At 38.5% G+C, this 25,412-nt stretch overlaps 1 protein-coding gene across 1 annotated transcript in view; it reads right to left on the bottom strand.

Moving 5' to 3' along the window:
* LOC118889446 (protein WWC3-like) overlaps positions 1-25,412 on the bottom strand; it is a 268,253-nt gene that overhangs the window by 218,374 nt on the left and 24,467 nt on the right. The window contains exons 4-5 of the mRNA XM_036841197.1: positions 20,473-20,549; positions 18,700-18,779 (exon numbers count right to left, since the gene is read on the bottom strand). Of these exons, the coding sequence (XP_036697092.1) occupies positions 18,700-18,779; positions 20,473-20,549 (157 nt within the window). The remainder of the gene's footprint in view (positions 1-18,699; positions 18,780-20,472; positions 20,550-25,412) is intronic.

The raw sequence follows: 25,412 nt of genomic DNA, 5'->3' as shown, positions 1-25,412 counted from the left end.
CTGCTTTCACTCTGTCCTGAGGGTGTCCCAACACAGTGAGGTGGGGTAGCTAAAGGGAGAGGCCAAGCAGTAGTCAGGGATCCTCACCCCTGCTTTGGCAAGCCCCTCCTTTCTCTCCATCTCAGACAGTCTGCTTCCGCAGAATATGTCATTTAGCGGGAAGGAAAGCAGAAAAGATTCCACTGTTAAAAAGTGTGAAAGCTATTAAAAAAAGAGATCTCAATGTTCTGAGACTGTCTGAAGCACTGAAATTTTGAAATAGTTATCTTTAGACACTATTATACAAAACATTATTATATGAAAATAGTTAAATGTATCAAGCACCTACTAGGTGACAGGGTTTTGCTACATGGTTTATGTCTGTCACCTCATTTAATTCCCTCAACAGCCTTATGAGAGAAGCATAATTTTCTACGATTTTATAACACAAAACTGAGGCTCAAAGAGATTAAGTGCCCCCAAATGAAAAGCTGGTATCTTGTATATCTGGGATTCAAACCCTTATTTCCTGACTCTAAAGTCTAAATCCAGTCAACATCTGTAGCAATGCTTGTTTCTAATAGAAATGTACTCTGTTGAGTGCAACATCCATCACCCACCCCCTTCACAGTGGGCAAAGTAGGGTCCATATGTTTTTATAAGGGCAATGTATTTATATGTTTAATTTTATATGTCAAACTTGGCTGAGACACAATGTCTAGAGATTGAGTCAAACATTATTCTGGGTGTTCTTGTTAGGGTGTTTTTAAATGAGTCCATTTAAATCAGTGGACTCTGCACCAGCTCCCCCACACACCCTGCTGCTGCCGGGGCCAGTTTTCTTGCACCCACAGACGGGCACTAGGAAAGGCCCCTGTGGCTGGGCACTAGCAGAAGCCCTCACCAGGGCCGGCTCTCCTGCACCACATCTACTGGTTCCCCCACACACCGGGTCCCTGCTGGGGCCAGCTCTCTCATGCCTGCGGCTGCCAGCAACCCCATGTGCCTGGTCCCCACCAGGGATCCCACAACCCTGGCTATCGCTGCCTCTGAACCCCTTCCTCATTGGGGCAGACCTGTGTGCATTGGGGCAGCCTCTGGAGCAGACCCCTGTGGGTGGCCCACACACAAAGGTGGGGCTGAAACCACAACTGACACCCAAGGGCCAGGTAACTAAGGACAGTGAGGTCCACCTCACTACACCTACCTAGGGGTCTTGGAGGGTCTCCTGGGGAGGCAAAGATCGACTATAGCTCACTGCGAGGGCAAGGACACTGGTAGTGAATGTCCCAGGGAATACTGATTAGAGTGAGCTCTCCCAGAGGTCCACATTTCACCACCAAAAACCAGGCCCATGCAGCAACCCTCCCGCTCCAGTGCTGGAAAGCTTCAGGGCAAACAACCACCAAAACTGCAACACAGCCCCACCAATCAGCAGACTAAAGACATACTGAGCTCACAGCCACCTCAAAACACACCCCTTCACAAGGCCCTGCCCATCAGAGGGACAAGACCCAGCACCACCCTCCAGAGGGCAGACACCAGTCCTTCCCACCAGGAAGCCTGCACAAACTCCTGGACCAACCTCACCCATCAGGGGGCAGAAACAAGAGCAAGGGTAACTACAATCCTGTAGTCTGTGGAAAGAAGACCACAAACACAGAAAGTGAGACAAAGTGACATGCTGCAAACAAAGAAAGAAAATAAAAACCTACAAGAACAACTAAATGAAGAGAAGATAGGCAATTCACCTGAAAAAGAATTTAGAGTAATGATAGTAAAGATGATGCTAAATCTCAGAGAAAGAATGGAGGCACAGATTGAGAAGATACCAGATATGTTGAACAACGAGCTAGAAGAGTTAAAGAACAAACAGAGATGAACAACGCAATAACTGAAATGAAAAATACACTGGAAAGAATCAACAGCAGAATAACTAAGACAGAAAAACAAATAAGTAAACTGGAAGACAGAATGGTGGAAATTACTACCACAGAACAGAACAAAGAAAAAAGAATGAAAAGAAATGAGGAAAGTCTCAGAGACCTCTGGGACAATATTAAATGCACCAACATTTGCATTATAGTAGTCCCAGAAGAAGAAGAAAAGAAAGGAAAGGACCGGAGAAGATATTTGAAGATATTACAGCCGAAAACTTCCCTAACATGACAAAGGAAATGCTCCCTCAAGTCCAGGAAGCACAGAGAAGCCCATACAGGATGAACCCAAGGAGGAACATGGCAAGGCACATATTAATCAAAGTGATAAAAATAAAAAGAAAAGAAAAAATATTAAAAGGAACAAGGGAAAAGGAACAAGTAACATACAAGGGAATTCCCATAAGGTTATCAGCTGATTTTTCAGTAGAAACTCTGCAGGCCAGAAGGGAGGGGCATGATATATTTCAAGTGATGAGAGGGAAAAACTTACAACCAAGAATACTCTGCCCAGCAAGGTTTTCATTAAGAATTGATGGTGAAATCAAAAGCTTTACAGACAAGCAAAAGCGGACAGAATTCACCACCACCAAACCAGTTTACAACAAACGCTAAAGGAACTTTTCTAGGTGGGAAAGAGACCAGCAATTTAAAACAGCCTTGTACATACACAGACTGCTGTATCAAAACCTCATGGGTTGTAATGAGGTGGATGGACCTACAGCCTGTCATACAGAGTGAAGTCAGAAAGAGTAAAACAAATACTGTATGCTAATGCTCACAAAAAGAATCTAAAAAAATGGTACTGATGAACCGAGTGGCAGGACAGGAATAAAGATGCTGACGTAGAGAATGTACTTGAGGACATGGGGAGGAAGGGGAAGCTGGGACGAAGTGAGAGAGTAACACTGACACATATACACTACCAAACGTAAAATGGATAGCTAGTGGGAAGCTGTTGTATAACAAAGGTAGATCAGCTTGATGCTTTGTGACCACCTAGAAGGATGAGAGGGATGCTCAAGAGGGAGGGGATATATGGATATAAGTATACATATAGCTGATTCACTTTGCTGTACAGCACAAACTAACATAAGACTGTAAAGCAATTACACTCCAATAAAGATATTTTTTAAAAAACCTCATGGGCACAGCAAATGCAAAAACAACAGATACACACACACAAAACAAACAGCAACCCTAACACAACACTAAAGATGATCATCAAATGACAAGAGAACAAAAGAGGAAGGAAAGGGGAAAAACCTACAAAAACAAACCCTAAACAATTAAGAAAATGGTAACAGCAGCATACATATCCATAAGTACCTTAAATGTAAATGGATTAAATGTTCCAAAAAAAAAAAAAAGACACAGACTGGCTGAATGGATACAAAACAAGACCCATATATATGCTGTCTACAAGAGACCCACTTCAGACTTAGGGACACATACAGACTGAAAGTGAAGGGATGGAAAAGGTATTCCATGCAAATGGAAATCAAAAGAAACCTGGGGTAGCAATACTCATATCAGACAAAATAGATTTTAAAATAAAGACTGTTAACAACAGACAAGGAAGGACACTACACAACAATCAAGGGATCGATCCAAGAAGAAAATATAACAGTTATAAATATATGTGCACCCAACATAGGAGCATCTCAATACATAAGGCAAATGCTAACAGCCATAAAAGGGGAAATCAACAGCAATGCAATAATAGTGGAGGACATTAAAACCCCACTTACACCAATGGACAGATCATCCAAACAGAAAATAAATAAGGAAAAACAAGCTTTAAATGACACAATACACCAGACAGATTTAATTGATGTTTATAGGATATTCCACCTGAAAGCAGCTGAATACACTTTCTTCTCAAGTGCACATGGAACATTCTCCAGGAGTGTTCACATCTTGGGCCACAAATAAAGCCTCGAAAAATTTAAGAAAACTGAAATTTTATCAAGTATCTTTTCCAACCACAATTCCATGAGATTAGAAATCAATTACAGGAGAAAAAACTATAAAAACACAAACACATGGAGGCTAACCAAAACGCTACTAAATAACCAAGAGATCACTGAAGAAATCAAAGAGGAAATAAAAATACATAGAAACAAATGACAATGAAAATATGACAACTGAAAACTTATGGGATGCAGCAAAAACAGCTCTAAGAGGGAAGTTCATAACAATACAATCTTACCTCAGGAAAAAAGAAAAATCTCAAATAAACAACCTAACCTTATACCTGAAGCAACCAGAGAAAAAGTAAACAAAACCCAAAATCAGTAGAAGGAAAGAAATCATAAAAATCAGAGTAGAAATAAATGAAATAGAAACAAAGAAAACAATAGCAAAAATCAATTAAACTACAAGCTACTTCTTTGAAAAGATACACAAAATTGATAAACCTTTAGCCAGACTCATCAAGAAAACAAGCGAGAGGACTCAAATCCATAAAATTAGAAATGAAAAAGTAGAAGTTACAGTGGACACCAAAGAAATACAAAGGATCCTCAGAGACTACTACGAGCAACTATACGCCAGTAAAATGGAGAACCTAGAAGAAATCCACAAATTCTTAGAGAGGTACAACCTTCCAAAACCGAACCAGGAAAAAACAGAAAATACGAACAGACCAATCACAAGTACTGAAATTGAAACTGTGAATAAAAAACTTCCAACAACAAAAAAATCCAGTACCAGATGGCTGCACAGGCAAATTTTACCAAACATTCAGAGAAGAGTTACCACCTACCCATCTGAAACTCATCCAGACCAGTTCCTCTCATCAGGAAGCTTTCACAAGCCTCTTAGATAGCCTCATCCACCAGAGGGCAGACAGCAGAAGCAAGAAGAACTACAATCCTGCAGCCTGTGGGAGGAAAAGCACATTCACAGGAAGACAGACAAAATGAAAAGGCAGAGGACTATGTACCACATGAAGGAATAAGATAAAACCCCAGAAGAACAACTAAATGAAGTGGAGATAGGCAACCTTCCAGAAAAAGAATTCAGCATAATGATAGTGAAGATTATCCAGAACCTTGGAAAAGAATGGAGGCAAAGATCAAGAAGATGCAAACAATGTTTAACAAAGACCTAGAAGAATTAAAAAACAAACACCTAGAAGAATTAAAGAACAAACAAACACTGATGAAAAATAAAATAACTGAAATGAAAAATACACTAGAAGGAATCAACAGCAGAATAACTGAGGGAGAAGAAGGGATAAACGACCTGGAGGACAGAATAGTGGAATTCACTGCCATGGAACACAATAAAGAAAAAAGAATGAAAAGAAACGAAGACAGCCTAAGAGATCTCTAGACAACATTAAATGCACCAGCATTCACATTATAGGGGTCCCAAAAGGAGAAGAGAGAGAGAAAGGACACGAGAAAATATTTGAAGAGATTAGAGTCAAAAACTTCCCTAACATGGGAAAGGAAATAGTCACCTAAGTCCAGAGAGCGCAAAGAGTCCCAGGCAGAACAAACCCAAGGAGAAACACACCTAGACACATAGTAATCAAATTGACAAAAAAATAAAAACAAAGAAAAATTATTAAAAGCAACAAGGGAAAAATGACAAATAATATACAAGGTTAACAGCTGATTTCTCCGCAGAAACTCTACAAGCCAGAAAGAGTGGCACAATATATTTACAGTGATGAAACGGAAGAACCTACAACCAAGATTACCCTACCCGACAAGGATCTCATTCAGATTCGACGGAGAAATTAAAAACTTTACGGACAAACAAAAGCTAAGAGAATTCAGCACCACGAAACCAGCTTTACAACAAATGCTGAAGGAACTTCTCTAAGCAGGAAACACAAGAGAAGGAAAAGACCTACAATAAAAAACCCAAAACAGTTAAGAAAGTGGTAATAGGAACATACATATTGATAATTACCTTAAATGTAAATGGATTAAATGCTCCAACCAAAAGACATACACTGGCTGAATGGATAAAAAACAAGACCCGTATATACGCTGTCCACAAGAGACCCACTTCAGACCAAGGGACACATACAGACTGAAAGTGAGGGGATGGAAAAAGATATTCCATGCAAATGGAAATCAAAAGAAAGCTGGAGTAGCAATATTCATATCACAGAAAATAGACTTTAAAGTAAAGACTATTACAGAAGGACCCAAAGAAGGTAAAAAAACTGTAAATATTTATGCACCCAACATAGGAGTACCTCAATACGTAAGGCAAATGCTAACAGAAATAAAAGGGGGAATCAACAGTAATACAATCATAGTAGGGGACTTTAACACCCAACTTACATCAATGTACACATCATCGAAAATGAAATTAAATAAGAAAACACAAGCTTTAAATGATACATTAAACAAATAGACTTAATTAATATTTATAGGACATTCCATACAAAAACAACAGAATACACTTTCTTCTCAAGTGCTCATGGAACATTCTCCAGGATAGATCATATCTTGGGTCACAAATAAGCCTTGGTAAATTTAAGAAAATTGAAATCATATCAGCTATCTTTTCCGACCACAATGCTATGACACTAGATATCAATTATAGGAAGAAAACTGTAAAAAACACAAACACATGGAGGCCAAAAAATACGCTACTAAATAACCAAGAGATCACTGAAGAAATCAAAGAGGAAATCAAAAAATACCTAGAAACAGATGACAATGAAAACACGAGGACCCAAAACCTATGGGATGCAGCAAAAGCAGTCCTAAGAGGGAAGTTTATAGCAATACATTCCTACCTCAGGAAACAAGAAAAATCTCAAATAAACAACCTACCCTTACACCTAAAGCAACTGGAGAAAGAAGAACAAAAAACCCCTGAAGTTAGAAGAAGGAAAGAAATCATAAAAATCAGATCAGAAATGAAAAAGAAATGATGGAAACAATAGAAAAGATCAATAAAACTAAAAGCTGGTTCTTTGAGAAGGTAAACAAAATTGATAAACAAGTAGCCAGCCTCATCAAGAAAAAAAGGGGGAAGACTCAAAACAACAGAGTTAGAAATGAAAAAGGAGAAGTAACAACTAACACTGAAGAAATACAAAGGATCATGAGAGATTACTACAAGCAACTCTATGCCAATAAAATGGACAACCTGGAAGAAATGGACAAATTCTTAGAAAAGCACAACCTTCCGAGACTGAGCCAGGAAGAAATAGAAAATATAAACAGATCAGTCACAAGCACTTGAGACTGTGATTAAAATCTTCCAAAAAACAAAAACCCAGGACCAGATGGCTTCACGGGCAATTCTATCAAATATTTAGAGAAGAGCTAACACCTATCCTTCTCAAACCCTTCCAACATATAGCAGAAGGAGGAACACTCCGAAACTTATTCTACGAAGCCACCATTACCCTGATGCCAGAACCAGACAAAGATATCACAAAAAAAGAAAATTACAGACCAATATCACTGATGAACATAGATGCAAAGATCCTCAACAAAATACTAGCCAACAGAATCCAACAGCACATTAAAAGAATCATACACCATGATCAAGTGGGGTTTATTCCAGGAATGCAAGGATTCTTCAATATATGCAAATCAATCAATGTGATAACCCATATTAACAAACTGAAGGATGAAAACGATATGATAATCTCAATAGATGGAGAAAAAGCTTTCAACAAAATTCAACACCCATTTAAGATAAAAACTCTCCAGAATGTGGGCACAGAGGGAATCCCCCTCAATATAACAAAGGCCATATATGACAAACCCACAGCCAACTTCATTCTCAATGGTGAAAAACTGAAACCATTTCCTCTAAGATCGGGAATGAGACAAGGTTGCTCACTGTCACCGCTATTATTCAACAGAGTTTTGGAAGTTTTAGCCACAGTCATCAGAGAAGAAAAAGAAATAAAAGGAATCCAAATTGGAAAAGAAGTAAAACTGTCACTGTTTGCAGATGACATGATACTATACATAGAGATCCTAAAGATGTTACCAGAAAACTACTAGAGCTAATCAATGAATTTGGTAAAGCAGCAGGATACAAACTGAATGCACAGAAATCTCTTGCATTCCTATACACTGATGATGAAAAATCTGAAACAGAAATTAAGGAAACACTCCCATTTACCACTGCAACAAAAAGAATAAAATACCTAGGAATAAACCTGCCTAAGGAAACAAAAGCCCTGTAAGCAGAAAACTATAAGACACTGATGAAAGAAATTAATGATACAAACGGATGGAGAGATATACCATGTTCTTGGATTGGAATATCAACTCTGTGAAAATGACCATACTACCCATAACAATCTACAGATTCAGTGTAATCCCTAGAAAACTACCAATGGCATTTTTCACATAACTAGAACAAAAAATTGCACAATTTGTATGGAAACACAAAAACACATGAACAGCCAAAGCAATCTTGAGAAAGAAAAACGGAGTGGGAGGAATCAAGCTCCCTGACTTCAGACTACTCTACAAAGCTACAGTAATCAAAACAGTATGGTACTGGCACAGAAACAGAAATATAGATCAATGGTGCAGGATAGAAAACCCAGATATTAACCCTCCCACATATAGTCACCTAATTTACGACAAAGGAGGCAAGAACATACAATGGAGAAAAGACAGCCTCTTCAATAGTGGTCCTGGGAAACTGGACAGCTACATGTAACAGAATGAAATTAGAACACTCCCTAACACCATACACAAAAATAAAGTAAAAATGGATTAAAGACCTAAATGTAAGACTGGATACTATAAAACTCTTGGAGCAACACATAGGCAGAACACACTCTGACATTACCTGCAGTAAAATCTTTTCCCATCCACCTCGTAATGAAAATAAAAACAAAAATAAACAAATGGGACCTCATTAAACTTAAAAGCTTCTGCATAGCAAAGGAAACCAAACCAAACAAAAGACAACTCTCAGAATGGGAAAATATTTGCAAATGAAGACACCGACAAGGGATTAATCTCCAAAATATACAAACAGCTCATGCAGCTCAGTATCAAAAAAAAGAAAAAAGCCAGTCAAAAAATGGGCAGAAGATCTAAATAGACATTTCTCCAAAGACATACAGATGGCCAAGTTGCCCATGAAAAGATTGTGAACATCACTAATTATCAGAAAAATGCAAATCAAAACTGCAATGAGGTATCACCTCACACCAGTCAGAAAATCAGAAAATCTACAAACAATAAATGCTGGAGAGGGTGTGGAGAAAAGGGAACTCTCTTGCACTGTTGGTGGGAGTGTAAATTGATATAGCCACTACGGAGAACAGTATGAAGTTTCCTTGGAAAACTAAAAACATAGCTACCGTATGATCCAGAAATCCCAATCCTGGGCATATATCCAGAGAAAACCATAATTCAAAAAAGATATATGCACCCCATGCTCATTGCAGCACTATTTACAATAGCCAGGACATGGAAGCAACCTAAATGTCCACCAACAGAGGAATGGGTAAGGAAGATGCGGTACATATATGCAATGGAATATTACTCAGCCATGTAAAGGAACAAAATAATGCCATTTGCAGTAACGTGGATGGACCTAGAGATTGTCATACTGAGTGAAGTAAGTCAGACAGAGAAAGACATATCATATCATATGATATCACTTACATGTGGAATCTAAAAACATGGTACAAATGATGTTATTCACAAACAGAAAGAGAGTCACAGATGCAGAAAACAAACATATGGTTACCAGGGGGAAGGGGAGGAAGGATAAACTGGGAAATCGGGATTGACATACAGACACTACTATATATAAAATACATGACTAATAAGGACCTAGTGTATAGTACAGGGAACTCTGCTCAATACTCTGTAATGGCCTATACAGGTAAATAATACATAAAAGAGTGGACATATGTATGTATAGCTGACTCACTTTGCTGTATACCTGAAACTAACAGAACACTGTAAATCAAATATATTCCAATAAAAACTATTATTAAAAATTAAAAAAAAATCAGTGGACTCTGAGTAAAACATATTAGTCTGCATAATGTGGGTGGGCTTTATCCAATCAGATGTATGTTCTTGGGCATCACCCATTTGGGAAACTCATTCTGAGTCCTCCCCTCTCATGTCTCTGGATGCTAGTAATGAGTTACATGAAGATAACCTTTCAAAACAAGCTTCAGAAACTTTAGGGCAGCAGAGCCTACTAGTCCTTTCACTGGAAAAGGATAGCCCAATTTATCTGGAGACTTTAATTACTTGCTGTAAGAGTTTTTAATATTTGTTTGCACCAAGTATTTCACACATTTTATACATGTTCTGAAGTGTTTTATAAAAGGCCTCAAAAGAAATGTGAAATAATACTACACTGAGAAATTTCTCCTATAAGACTGACAAAAACAGTAAGGTTTGACAACACATGATGTTAGTAAAGTTCTGGGAAACAGAATCACTTGTGTCAGTGATGGAAATCCAAAACGGTGCAATATCTAACTATATAGCAAACGCATTTGCCATTTGGCCCAGAAATTCCTCTTTCAGGAAATCATCCTGAAAAGATATATGTGTAAAACCTTAAGTAAAAAGCTGACGGGAAATGTTATAAATGCATGCCTCAGATTGACAATACGAAACCCCAATGAGTAGCTTCACACCAAGAAAAGAGACAACCAGCCCTTTAGTAGAAGTGACCCAGGAGGACACAGTTACAGCACATACAGAAGCACCCTAGCTGGCATCTGAGCATCTGGAGGCGGGCAGAGTTGTACAGGATAAAATTACAGAACGGGTACTGGTGTACCAGGAAGCATCACAAAAAGGGACAAAATGAGTAACAAAACCAGTAGCTGATGTTGAAAATGAAGCTTGATTTGCTTAAGAGAAAAAAATTTTTACATGCTGTGCTACCTAACTATAGCTAATTAAAGGAACTCCTTTTGTAGATCCAAATCAGAGGAGAATGAACACATTGCTGGGTAATGGTCAGGGAAGCAAAAAGAAGACAATTAGTTTAAAAGACTTCAGATCAAGATGACATAGAAGACACAATCCTCCATCCCCCCACAGAGATCAACAATGAGTTATCTAGGAACAGAACAGCTCTGGGAGAGCTCTGGGTTCCATTTAGACACTTCAGCAACACAGTGGAACAAAAACCCTGAGAATAACTGCAAAAAAGGGAATGAAGAACAGCCTCATTTTATCTGATTGTCCCCTTCCCCAGGCAGCACTACTCAGCATCAGGTGAGAACCACTCTGCTATAAAGAGTTCCCCTTGCCAGTAAAGGGACAGTGGGGTAAGCAACCAGCTTACCCTGCTTACTAGGGCATCAGAGCAAGGACTCACTTTGGTTCACCCCACTGAGACACTGACAGACTGAGATGTAGAGAGATGGCTAAGAAGAAGGAAGAGCAGAGGTTTCCAACAGCAGGAGAAGCAACTGTGGTTCCCAGTTATCTGGCCTGCAGTGGACCCCAGCAGCTTTACCACTGCAGAAACATATAGCCTGCTCAATTGCCACAGATACCCTGCAGATTTCATCAGCCCCTTGCCATTGGTATTATTGTTTGTTGATGCCTCCCTCCAGAGCCCAGGATCTGCACTCGTAGCCAGCCAAGGCCTCTGCAGCTGCTTGAATTAGCAATAACATGCTCATTGCTGAGGCCCATCAGCATGCACATGCTTAGGACTGGCTTGTCCTGCTATTCATCTGAATGCTATCTGCCTGAACCCTCATCACTGGCCTCAACAAACAGCAGTACACGCACGTGGGCAGAGTCTGTGCAGCCACAGGACAGCACACCAACAACTAATACACCACAGCAGCTTGTAGGTTCAGATTCTGCCCTCTCTCCAGTCACTGGCCTACAACACTGTGTACACCTGCAACTAGTTCCTCCAGCTGTGCACTTGCAAAATCCCAGTCCACCCCCTGCCACTGTCTCCACTGTCATGTACTTGTGTCAAGAACCAGTAGACACAGTAGTGTACATCAACAGCCAGGGTCTTTGCAGCGGCCAGTGAGCCCGTACTTGGCCCCAGCCCTTACCCTGGCCCCCACCAATACATGTGTCTGGAAACAGCCACTGCTACTATATAGGCACCCAGGGCTGGCCCCACAGCCAAGTATATGCAAAACCACTGGTTCTAGCCACCACTGCTCTTTTCCCTTTTCTCTAGCCACTGTACCCAGAGTAACGGCTGAAGACCTCAACAGCCACTGCAGCCACTACAGGACACCTGCAGTTGTCAATACTGTGGACCTGAAAGCCTATGCTAATGAGTCACCAAACCCTCCACATGTCTAGTCCAGGTATATGCCATGACAACTGGTGCCCCATACCACTAAACTAGGGGTCAGAGCATTCTCTAACATGCTGAAAAGCATAAGGACATCCACTGTGTTAAGGTCTTTCCAACTGAAGACACAGAGTCATAAACTGAACTTGAAACCATCAAGTCTGGAATAGGTGATGGCTTCTTCAGATGCACAGACACCTACACAAGGCACAGGGATCATGAAGAGTCATAACACTATCTAAGGAAAACAGTAAAGTAATAGAGAACACAGTAAGAATACAATAATTAACCTAAAGAAACGGAGATTCAGGAATTACCAGCGAAATAATTCAAAATAATTATTCTAAAGATGATCACAGAGCTGCAAGAGAACATAGAAAAATAATAATGCTTTCAGGAAAACAACACAAGCACAAAATAAGTTCAACAAGCAGATAGAAAGCATTAAAAAGAAACAAAGAATGAGCTGAAGAATTCAATAGAGAGCTTCAATATCAGACTTGACCAAGCAGAAGAAAGAATCAGGGACCTCCAAGACAGATCATTTGGAATTATCCATCCTGAGGAGCAAAAAGAAGGACGAATGAAATGGAATTAAGAAAGCCTAGAGGACCAATGGAATGACAATAAGAGGAACAATTTACACATCATTGGAGTCCCAGAAGGAGAAGAGCAGGAGAAAGGATTGTGGAAAGCTTATTTGAAGGAATAATGGCTGAGAAGTTCCCAAACCTTGGGACAGATTTGAACATCAAAGTTCATAAAGCAATTAGGTCGCTCTAAAATTCCAATCCAAAGATTTTTTTCTCCAACACTCATTATAATAAAACCTTCTAACATCAAAGACAATGTCAAACCATCAAGAGAAAAATCATTCTCTCATACAAAGGAACCTTTATAAGGCTATGAGAGGATTTCTCAACAAAAACTTTACAGACCAGGAGAGGACAGAACGATATATTCAAAGGGCTGAAAGAAAAAACACTGCCAACCAAGAATGCTTTATCTAGCAAAGTTGTCCTTCAGAATTAAAGGCAAAATAAAGCCAATCCCTATAAACAAAAGCTAAGGGAATTTATCACCACTAGATCTATCTCACAAGAAATCCTGGAAGGAGTTCTTCAAGCTAACACAAAAAGACACTCATTGGTAACATGAAAATCTATAAGACACAGGTAAAGCCACGTCTATATATTCAGTTTCAGAATATTCTAACACTTTAACAGCGAGGCATGTTGACCACCTAATTCTAGTATATTGGTTGAAGGACAAAAGAACTGAATACAGCTGGAGTAACAATAACTTGTTAATGAATATGAAATTTAAAAACAAGTGAAGTGTGATATCAAAAATATCAAATGGGTACGGGGGGTATAAATGGTTGAGTTTTTGTATACAATCAAAATTAAGTTGTTATCAGCTTAAAATAGATTGTCATATCTTTAAGACATTTCAAGTAAGCCTCTCACAAAACAAAAATCTGTAACAGATACAAACAAGGTAAGAAGAAGAAAATCAGAGTACCAACTACAAAAATCATTAATTCACAAAGGAAGACAGCAAGAGAAGAAAGGAACAAAGAAACTTATAAAACAGTCAGTAAAGAATGAACACATCATTGTGGCATGTGGGATCTTTAGTAACAGCATGTGGAATCTTTAGCTGCAGCCTGCATGATGCAACTAAAAAAAAAAAAAAAAGATCCCACATGCCACAATGAAGATCTTGCATGTGGCAAGGAAGATCCCGAGTGCCACAACTAAGATGCGGCACAGCCAAATAAATAAATCTTTTAAAAAAAAGAAAAAGAATTAACATGTCAGCAATCACTCCTTACATATCAATAAGTTCTTTAAATGTAAATGGGCTAAATGCGGCAGTCAAAAGAGATGGAGTGGTTAGATGGATAAATAAACAAACCCACTTATATGCTGCCTACAAGGGACTCACTTCTGATTCAAGGACACATACAGGCTCAAAATGAGGGGATGAAAAGCTACTCCAGGCAAGTAGAAAGCAAAATACTTACAACAGACAATATGGACTTTAAGCCAAAAACAGGAAGAAGAATTAAAGAAGGTCAAATAATGTAAGGTTTATAATTACATTATAATAATGTAATTATAAAGGGTCAATTCGTCAAGAAGATACAACAATATTAAATATATACAAATCCAACATTAGAGCTAAATATATTAAGCAAATACTAACAAATCTGAAGGGAGTAATAAACAATGATCCAACAATAGTATGAGACTTTAATACCCTGCTTTCAACAATGGATAGGGTTTCCCTGGTGGCACACTGGTTAAGAATCCATCTGCCAATGCAGGGAACACAGGTTCGAGCCCTGGTCTGCGAAGATCTCACATGCCACGGAGCAACTGTGTCCCTGCACTACAACTACTGAGCCGGTGCACTAGAGCCCGCGAGCCACAACTACTGAAGCCCGCACGCCTAGAGCCCGTGCTCCACAACAAGAGAAGCCACTGCAATGAAAAGCCCACACACCACAACAAAGAGTAGGCCACGCTCGCCACAACTAGAGAAAGCCCGCATGCAGCAATGAAGATCCAATGCAGCCAAAAATAAATAAATAAAATAAAAAAATAAAAAATTTTTAAAATCACCAATAAAGCATAAGAAAAAAAAGGGGATAGATCATGCAGACAGAAAATCAAGTTGAACTATACTTTAGACAAAATGGACCTAACAGGACATTCCATCCAACAGCAACAGAATACCCTTCTCCTCAAGAACACAAGGAATATTCTCCAGGACAGGTCATGTGTTAGTTCACAAAACTATTTTTAAGAAATCTTAAAATCTTATCCTTAATCTTAAAAGACTGACATTATACCAAGTATCTTCTCTGATCACAAATATAAAACTAGATATCAATGACAGGAGAGAAACTGGAAAATTCACAACTATGTGGAAATTAAATAATACACACCTGAAAAACCAATGGCTCAAAGATAAAATCAAAAAAGAAATTTAAAAATATCTTGAAACAAATGTAAATGTAAACACAACATACTAAAACCTATGGGATGCTGCCAAAGCAGTTGTAAGAGGGAAGTTTAAAGGCAAGAAACACCAGATATTTTGAGGGGAGAAAAAGGTCTCAAAAAACAACGTAATTTTACACCTCAGGGGAAGAGAAAAACAAACTAAGCCCAAACTTAGCAGAAAGAAGGAAATAACAAAGAACAGAGAAGAAATAAATGAAGTACAAATTAGAGAAAATTTAAAAAATCAACGAAACCAAGAGTTGGTTTTTTAAAAGATAAACAAAATTTTAGCTAAACTTACCAAGAAAAAAAAACGAGAGAAGACTCAAATAAAATTATGAATGAAAAGGAAGACACAGACACAAAGGATTATAAATATCCACGCCATTCAAAGGCATCTATAGACTCCATGCAATCCCTATCAAAACTCCAAAGGCATTTTTCGCAGAATTAGTAAAGAACAATTCTAAATTTGTAAAAAAGGTCTCATAAAGCCAAAGCAATAATGAGAAAGAAGAAAGCTGGAGGAATCAAACTATCTGATTTTAAACTATATGACAAAACTATAGTTATCAAAACAGTATGGTACTGATATAAAGAGACACATAGACCAATGTAGCAAAACTGAGAGCCCACTATAGGTTAAACTAATATTTAACAAGGCAGCCAAGAATATTCAAGGGGAAAGAAAAGTCTCTTCAATAAATGGTATTGGGAAAACTGGATATTCATACGCAGAACAGTGAAACTGCACACATATCTTACACCACTCATGAAAATTAACTTCAAATAGATTAAGGATTTAAATTAAACGTAAGACCTCCAAATGTAAAATTTCTGTAAGAAAACATAGGGAACAAGTTCCTTGCCATTGAAATTAACACAGGTTATATCCAAAATATATTAAAAAAACTCATACAATTCAATAGCAAAATAACTAACAATCCAATTTAAAAATAAGGGGAGATAGCTAGTGGGAAGCAGTCACATAGCACAGGGAAATCAGCTCAGTGCTTTGTGACCACCTAGAGGGGTGGGATAGGGAGGGCGGGAGGGAGACGCAAGAGGGAGGGGATATGGGGATATATATATGTATATGTATAGCTGATTGACTTTGTTATACAGCAGAAACTAACACACCATTGTGAAGCAATTACACTCTAATAAAGATGTAATAAATAAATAAATAAATAAGAAAAGAAATTCAATTCCAACTGGACTAAAACCAAAAAGGGAAATTACTGATTAAAAACTCATTTATTAAAAATAAATAAATAAATAAGGGGAGGATCTGAATAGACAGTTTCCTAAGAAGACACACAGATGGTCAATAGGCACATGAAAATATGCTCAATATCACTAAGACTCAGGTAAATCCAAGTCAAAACCACAATGATATACCACTTCACACCTGTCAGAATGGCTATCATCAAAATGATGAGAAATGCTGTTGGTGAGGATGTGGAGAAAAGGGAATTCTTGTACATTGTTGGTAGCAATACAACCACTACAGAAAACAGAATGGAGGTTCTTCAAAAAATTAAAAATAGAGCTAACATATGATCCAGCAATTCTACTTCTTGGTATATATTATAAGGAAATGAAACCTCCATCAAATAATATGCACTCCCATATTCATTGCAGCATTATTCACAATAACCAAGTCACAGAAAGAACCTAATGACCCACTGACAGATGACTGGATAAACATATACATACACACAGTGCAATATTATTCAGCCACTAAAAAAGAATGCTATCTTACCATCTGTGATAACCTAAAGAGAGCTGGAGGCTTTATGCTAAGTGAAATAAGTCAGACAGAAAAGACAAATACTGTATTATTTCACTTATATGTGGAATCTAAAAAAAATTGAATTCACAGAAACAGAGACTGGAGTAGTGGTTACCAGGGACTAAAGGGTGGGGGAAATGTGGAGATGCTGGTCAAAGGGTATGGACTTCCAGTTATAAGAGGAATAAATTCCAGAGCTGTAATGTCCATTAAAAAAACCACCACCACAACAACCCCTCCCCCCCCAAAAAAAGACAAATGACTCATAAACCCAACCAATCTAGATAATTAAGAAAATTAATTTCAACCAAGTATTAAAGAACAGGACTTGACCTATGTTAATTACCTTTATATGACACTGAAATAATATATTTGTTGAACAGTGACATTCATCTTTTACCTTATAAAGAATCAATACCGCAGTCACATCTGACACAGGATTTCTGAATCTGCATATTGGATGCAAAGAGTGGAATGCTGCTACCCTTACCAATAATAATAGTAACCATATGGATTCCTACCATAAACTGAAAGCTGACTATGTATTAGATGCTGCTGCTGTTATCAGAATGATTACCATTCACAAATCAATGAGAAAAGTAGGCACAGAAAATGTGAAGCATGTGCCCAAGTTCAGGAAATGAAGGTAGGATACAAATCAAGAATAATTTCATCCAAAAAGTAAACCAATGATGTTATCATTGATAAAATAACACTTGTTCATTAACTTAATATAGCTCACAAATTATAAGAAATTCATCCCCAAACTCTTAATAGGAATATAGTTCTAACTGTAAAGATGACAACAGGAGGAAGACCTATAAACTAGATTGTCAAATAGAACATTCTGTAATGATGGAAATGTTCTATTATTTGAGTTGTCCAATACAGTCGTCATTAGCCTGGTGGTTCTCAAATGAGGGGTAATGTGTCCACCTAGGAGATATCTACCAGTACTGGAGAACATTTTTGGTTGTCACAATCAAGAGGTGTCACTGGTATCCAGTGGGGAGAACCCAGGGATGTTGCCAAATATCATACAATGGACAGGACATCCTCCATAAAATATCATAGGACAACTGAAAATGTCAATTGCGTTGAGGTAGAGAAAAGCTGAACTAACCACATACGGCTAGTAAGCACTTGAGCATGGCTAATGAGAAAGGAGAAATTAATTTTTAAATTAATGTACTTTTTTTTAATGTACTTTTAATTAAGAAAATTTAATTTAATAATGATTAAACAGCTTTACTTAGATATATAAAGTATGTAGCTAGAGATAATGAGCATAATATAAAAATAAGGATCTTGTTTCTCAAGTATTTTAAAAACTGAGTAGCTTCAAAGAACAGATTCTGGGATTAACATATACACACTACTAAATATACAATTGATAACCAGCAAAGACCTACTGCATAGCACAGGGAACTATACTCATTATCTTGTAATAACCTATAATGGAAAAGAATGGAAAAGAATATATATGTATATATATATACATAACAGAATCACTTTGCTGTGTACCTGAAAATAACACAACACTGTAAATCAACCATACTTCAATACAATTTTTTTTTAATTTAGGAAAATAATGAGCATAAATAAAAGCATAAAAGTGAACACCCGTGAAGCTTTAGGACACATGTCCCGGCACCAAACAGGAAATCACAGGGAAACTCTCCCTCTGTCACTGCAGGCCACTCACTCTTGCAGGGTCTCTACCCCCTTTTCTTTGTCCTGCAGTTCTTGCTTCATCTGGGTCAGCTCTCGTTTTAATCTGGAAAGCTAAAGACAAATTACATTTTTTTTTCCACATAAAGAAGCTGTGAAAAATGATTTCTACAGTTGTTAGCATTGTCATCTAAGTTTCTGACTAGCTTGCAATTCACGGGGTCACCCAGTCTCTCCATGACCTCCCATCCCTGGCACATCAAACAGCCTTGGCAGAGGGGCCAGCTCGCTTAGACACAAAAGGCCCGGGTCACAAATAGCTTTCTACCCATGTGGAGCCCTGGAACCGGCAACGATTTTCTTTTTCAAGGTATTGATTTACACATTGCAATGAGCAAACTTTGTCATACGTTTTTCATCCTCTCTTCCGCTTACTACCCACAGATCCCACCTAGGAAACACTGTTGCTCAAAGCATGGCTTCCCACTACCTGAAAGTCAGTCGCCTGCAGTACTTATTTAAACAGGTGCTAGGACCCACTCCAGGCCTTGTTAAAACTCCACCTCTGGCTCCTTCAGAAGAAACCCCGCGTCTTCCCCAGGTCCCCCTGGGAAGGTCCACCACACTCGCTCCCCCTCTTCCATACACAGTGACACACGTGTGGGGACGAATCGAGGACACGGTGACTGCATGGGACAGGGAGGGCTTGCAGACCCAGGGCAGCCCCTCCGAGCCCCTCGTGGAGGAGAGAGACCCCTCCACCCACCTCTGGAGAAGCCTGCCGGCCCTGGAGCCTGGTGACAAAGTGCCTTCCGAGCAAGGGGACATAGGGCACAGCCCAGGAAGTGATTTTAAACCTAATGGTTCCCATGTCTTTTGTTCAGCGTCTTCGGGGCACCTGGCAAGTCTGCTCACACAGCATCCAGTGAAAATCGCAGGAAGGCCGACGTCTGGGATCTCGTAACAGGGGCAGCGCCTGGTCACAGGATGGGGCGCGCTCATGTTTTGTAAGACGCCGAGAAAAATCCCCACGCAGATGTCTGATCGCTCCAGAAAGCAGGCATACTGACAGCCCTTCTGAACCGCGCTGGCTGGGGTTGGGAGCCATCTCCGGCAGCCGGGCGGGCAGGGGACACTTAATTGTGGGCCGTTCGCTGGCAGGGAGCCCTGCCTCTTCCAGGGGCAGCCAGCATGGTAATGAGACAGTTTCTATGGAAATGGGGATGGGGCTCACACTTTGAACTGATGCCCCAGGTGTTTTTTGTTGGTGCACTAGAATGTGAGAACCACAGCATTAAAAGAGACACTCTGGTTTAGGCACTGAGACACTAGGATGGGAGGCTTGGTCTCCAAGATGTCTCCTGTCCCCCCTCCCAGACACCAAAGACAAGAGGATGAAGGGATGGAACACGGTGGCACACAAAGAACCCAGCACCACTGGCAAGGAGCACCGGCACCTTCTGGTCAAACACCATCGCAGGCAAGATTTCTCTGGGAATACAGAGACCAGGGAAGAACAGCAGATGCTAAAGTTGCCAAGGTACAGAGCTGGCATCCCACTAATACAGGGAAGCAGCCCTGTGAGGTCGGGCCCTGACATCCCCAAATCTTTCCAAATGTCAGATGAATCTAGCCCTATGAAATACACAGAGGGATACAAGCAATTTTTTGTTAGATGGGCTGAGGCTTTAAAATGAAACTTTTCTCTTCCTATCAAAGGAATTAAGTAAATCATAATAAGTGATGTTATCAGTATATAAAAAATACACATGCTGCTTCTAGTGTAAAAACACTCATTTTTACTCACCCCATCCCGATGACTTGTTATTTCTGCTTTTATTTGGAGTGGGTTGTACTTAGTATTTGTTGAATATCCAGAAAAGGCTAAATAGAAAGAAAATATTTTATTTTACAATAGAGCCATTAAAATAAATAAATGCATACAGACAAGACCTTCATATTCACCTTATTAATTACCTCTTAGCATCACACATACAAATTAACATTACCACTGACAACTAAAGAACTAACATTTCACAGCCTCAAATTTTTATAATGGTTGATTTTTACTTAAGGATTTGTTTGCAGATGACATGACCCTTTATATGAAAAATCTGAAAGAAATGACCAAAAAAAAAAACAAAAAACAAACTTCCAGTGACTAATAAATGATATAGCAAGATTGTAGGATATAAGGTTATTATATAAAAGTCAATTGCTTTCCTAAATACCATCAATAAACAAGTGGATCTGAAATTTAAAACACAATACCATTCACATGGCACCCCCAAAAGTGAAATACTTAGTTATAAGTCTAACAAAACTTGTGCAAGAGCTATACAAAGAAAATTACAAATCTCTGATGAACTGAAACAAAGAAGAACTAAATAAATGAAGAGACATTCCATGTTCATGGATGGGAAAGATTCGATACTGTCAAGATGTCACTTCTTTCCAGCATGCTTTATAGATTCAAAACAATCCCAATCAAAATTCTAGCAACTTATTTTTTGGACATCAACAAATTGATTCTAAAAGGACAATAGGCCCAGAACAGCCAACACAATACTGAAGAAGAACAAAGCTGGAGAACTGACACTATCAGACGTCAAGACAATATAAAGCTACAGTAATCAAGAAAGTACGGTAGTGGCAAAATAATAGGATAGCAAAGACAGTCTTTTCAATAAATGGTGCTGGAACAAGTGGACATCCACATGCCAAAAAAAAAAAAAAAAAAACATCTAGACAGACTTCACACCCTTCACAAAATTTAACTCAAGACCTAAATATAAAAGGCAAAACTGTAAAACTCTTAGAAGATTACATAGGAGAAAACTAATAAGACCTTGGTTTGGAAATGTCATTTTAGATACAATACCAAAGGCATGATCCATGAAAGAAATAATGGGTAAGTTCAACTTCATTAAAATGAAAGCTTCTGCTCAGTGAAAGACAATGTCAACAGATGTGAGACAACAAATCACAGACTGGGAGGGAACATTTGCAAAAGACACATCTGATACAGAACTGTTATCCAAAATATAGAAAGAATACTTAAAACTCAACAATGAGAGAACAAAGAACTCAATTAAATGGGCCAGAGACCTTAACGGACACCTCACTGAAGAAGATAAACAGACAGCAAAGCATATGAAAACAAGATGCTCTAAATCATATGTCACCAGGGAAATGAAAATTAAAACAACAGTGAGATTCCACCACACACCTATTAGAATAGCCAAAATGAGAACATGTACAGCACCAAATGCTGGTGAGGATGTGGAGCAACAGGCACTCCCATTCACTGCTGGAAGGAATGCAAGATGCTACAGCCACTTTGTCAGTTTCTCACAAAACTAAACATACTCTTACCATGTGATCCAGCAGTCACACTCCTTTGTGTTTACTCAAACGAACTGAAAATGTACATCTACATAAAAACTTGCACACTGCAGAAGCTTCATAACTCAAAACTGCCAAAACCTGGAAGCAATCTAGATGCCCTTCAACAGGTGAATGGTAAATAAACTTTATTACATCCAGACCATACAGTATTATTCAGCACTAAAAGAGAGAAAAGAAAAAAAAAAATCAGGAAGCCATAAGATATGAAGAAACCTAAAATATACATGTGAAAAAATATACAAGTGACAAAAGCCCATCTGAAAAGTCTGCATGTTATATGATTCCAAGTATACAACAATCTGGAAAAGGCAAAAACTGTGGATTCTACAGCAAAAGAATCAGCCATTGCCAGAGGTTGTAAGGGGGAGGGGGGGAATTAATATGTAGAAACCAGAAGATTTTTAGAGAAGTGAAAATACTCTAAAAGATACTATAATGATACGTACATGTCAGTATATGTAGGTCCAAACTCACAGAATGTACAGCACCAAGAGGGAACCTATTATAAATGATGAACGCTGGGTAATGATGATATGTCAATATATGTTCATCAGTTGTAACAAATGTGCCCTCTGGTAAGTGATGGGGGAGGTCGTGTATGTGTAGGAGCAGTGGGATATGGGAACTTTCTGTACTTTCTGCTGAATTTTGCTGTAAATGTAAAACTGTAAAAAATAGTTTTTTAAAGGTAGCTTTACAGTAATCTGTCAGTATATGGCAGACCTGAGAAAATGCAAGTCCTCCAAGGTTTTTTCCCCACACAAACTGAAGAGCCCACACTTTTATCCTGAGTTGGATTTCACAGATATGTAATAGCTAAAATACATGGCTTACTGCTTTCTTAAACACTGCAGTGCACATGATTTAAAGTCCTTTTATAGGCACAGCATCATTACCAAGAATAACCCATATCTAGGGGTGAATAAGACACAAAGAACTTTTACACAGTCAGCCACTTTCTGGAAGCACAGAGTGCTGCAAGCCTTTTCCAGTGTCTCGACAACTAGACCACTTTAGTGTCCATTTCTAATTTCTATCACCCCGTCCACCTCTCTGCATCCCTTTTTCTTGATGCTTCTGACTCCTTTCTCTTAGGCCTTGAAGCTACAGTGACTTGGTTCCTGTCCCTTTCTGCGTTGTGGAGACTCCTCTTTCTTCATCTGAGAGTCACCCCACACTGGTGTAATCTGCATCCAGGTCATTTTCCTTAGTTTCTCCTGCTTATAAGACCCATCTGCAGGGTCACCATCCATTCTTTTATTCCTTTGATCTGGGTACTGAAGGCTATCATTCAGGTAACTTAGGTGGCAACATCTAGAAACTAGTTCAAAATCATTTCCTGACCTCATATTGGAGAGTGTGGTTTCTAGAGGAAGAATGTCATCTACCATATCAGTAAGCAAAGCAGGCACCTCCAATGGTACACCCTGTGGAGACTCCGGATGAAAAAACACAGGATACTGGCTCCAGATAGCTGAAGTGCATATCAAAGCAATGATTTCAGTGAGCCCAGACTCTTGCATCTTCCCACACATAGGAAAGCACTAAATTCCTTAATGTGACATATCTGCTTTCTTTTATAAACAGTAATCTTTTACCTGTTTTTCTGTTGCAAAACTCTTTTATATGCTGGACCCTCCCTTACCTCTTTGGATCAGTCCCTCAGAGCTATCTGAGACACTGCCTCATGGGCTTGAGTCTTCAGTAAGAGCCCCGAAAAAAACAACTCCCAACTTTTAGGTTGCGCATCATTCTTCAGTCATCAGCTCCAAGCCATGAAGTGGCTTAAACACCAAGATTGTTTAATAGCTCCACATACAAACAGCTCCAAATAATTTGAACAGGTCAGAACCTCCTATTTAAAAAACAAACAAACAAACAAAACCAAAAAAACTTTTCTCTGCGAAACTTATTTAGCTCACTATCACTCAGAATTCCAAACAACTGAATCCACTGGAAATAAATTTCTGTTACAGCTAAAATAGTTGCCAAAATTACCTCAAATTTTCATTTACTAAGAATCATAGATACACAAAGACAATGGATTAAGTATTTAAAGAATATAAATCTTCCTTAGGCTAACTCCTATTCCTTTTGTTTTGCCTCTTTCTTTCCATTTATTAAGATCACAAACAAAATGAATACCTCAAACAATGCAACTGAAAGAAATCATTCATACAAAATCTCCACGTTAAAGTCCTGGGACTCAAACACAGTAAGTTAAGCAAAATGAGAAGACAGAGAAACACACAGCAGATGAAGAGGCAGAGTAAAAACCCACCAGACCAAACAAATGAAGAGGAAATAGGCAGTCTACCTAAAAAAGAATTCAGAGTAATGACACTAAACATAATCCAAAATCTTGGAAATAGAATGGAGAAAATACAAGAAATGTTTAACAAGGACCTAGAAGAACTAAAGAACATACAAACAACGACAAACAATACAATAAATGAAATTTAAAATTCTCTAGAAGGGATCAATAGCACAATAACTGAGGCAGAAGAACGGGTAAGTGACCTGGAAGATAAAATAGTGGAAATAACTACTGCAGAGCAGAATAAAGGAAAAAGAATGAAAAGAACTGAGGACAGTCTCAGAGACCTCTGGGACAACATTAAACGCACCAACATTCGAATTATAGGGGCCCCAGATGAAGAAGAGAAAAAGAAAGGGACTGAGAAAATATTTGAAGAGATTATAGTTGAAAACTTTCCTAATATGAGAAAGGAAATAGTTAATCAAGTCCAGGAAGCACAGAGAGTCCCATACAGGATAAATCCAAGGAGAAACACACCAAGACAAATATTAATCAAACTATCAAAAAGTAAATACAAAGAAAAAATATTAAAAGCAAGAAGGGAAAAACAACAAATAATATACACGGGAATCTTCCTAAGGTTAACAGATGATCTTTCAGCAGAAATTCTACAAGCTAGAAGGGAGTGACAGGACATATTTAAAGTGATGAAAGGGAAAAACCTACAATCAAGATTACTCTACCTAGCAAGGATCTCATTCAGATATGACAGAGAATTTAAAACTTTTACAGAGAAGCAAAATCTAAGCAAATTCAGCACCAGCAAACCAGCTTTACAACAAATGCTAAAGGAACTTCTCTAAGCAGGAAACACAACAGAAGGAAAAGACCTACAATAACAAACCCAAAACAATTAAGAAAATGGTAAGAGCAGCATACATACCAACAATTACCTTAAATGTAAATACATTAAATGCTCCAATGAAAAGACAAAGACTCAATGACTGGATACAAAAACAAGACCTACATATACGCTGTATACAAGAGACGCATTTCAGACTTGGGGACACATACAGACT

Source organism: Balaenoptera musculus, chromosome Y (assembly GCF_009873245.2).
Source record: "Balaenoptera musculus isolate JJ_BM4_2016_0621 chromosome Y, mBalMus1.pri.v3, whole genome shotgun sequence".
Classification (NCBI taxonomy): domain Eukaryota; kingdom Metazoa; phylum Chordata; class Mammalia; order Artiodactyla; family Balaenopteridae; genus Balaenoptera; species Balaenoptera musculus.
Note: the sequence above shows the minus strand (reverse complement) of the source record. Positions and strands in the feature narration are given on the sequence as shown.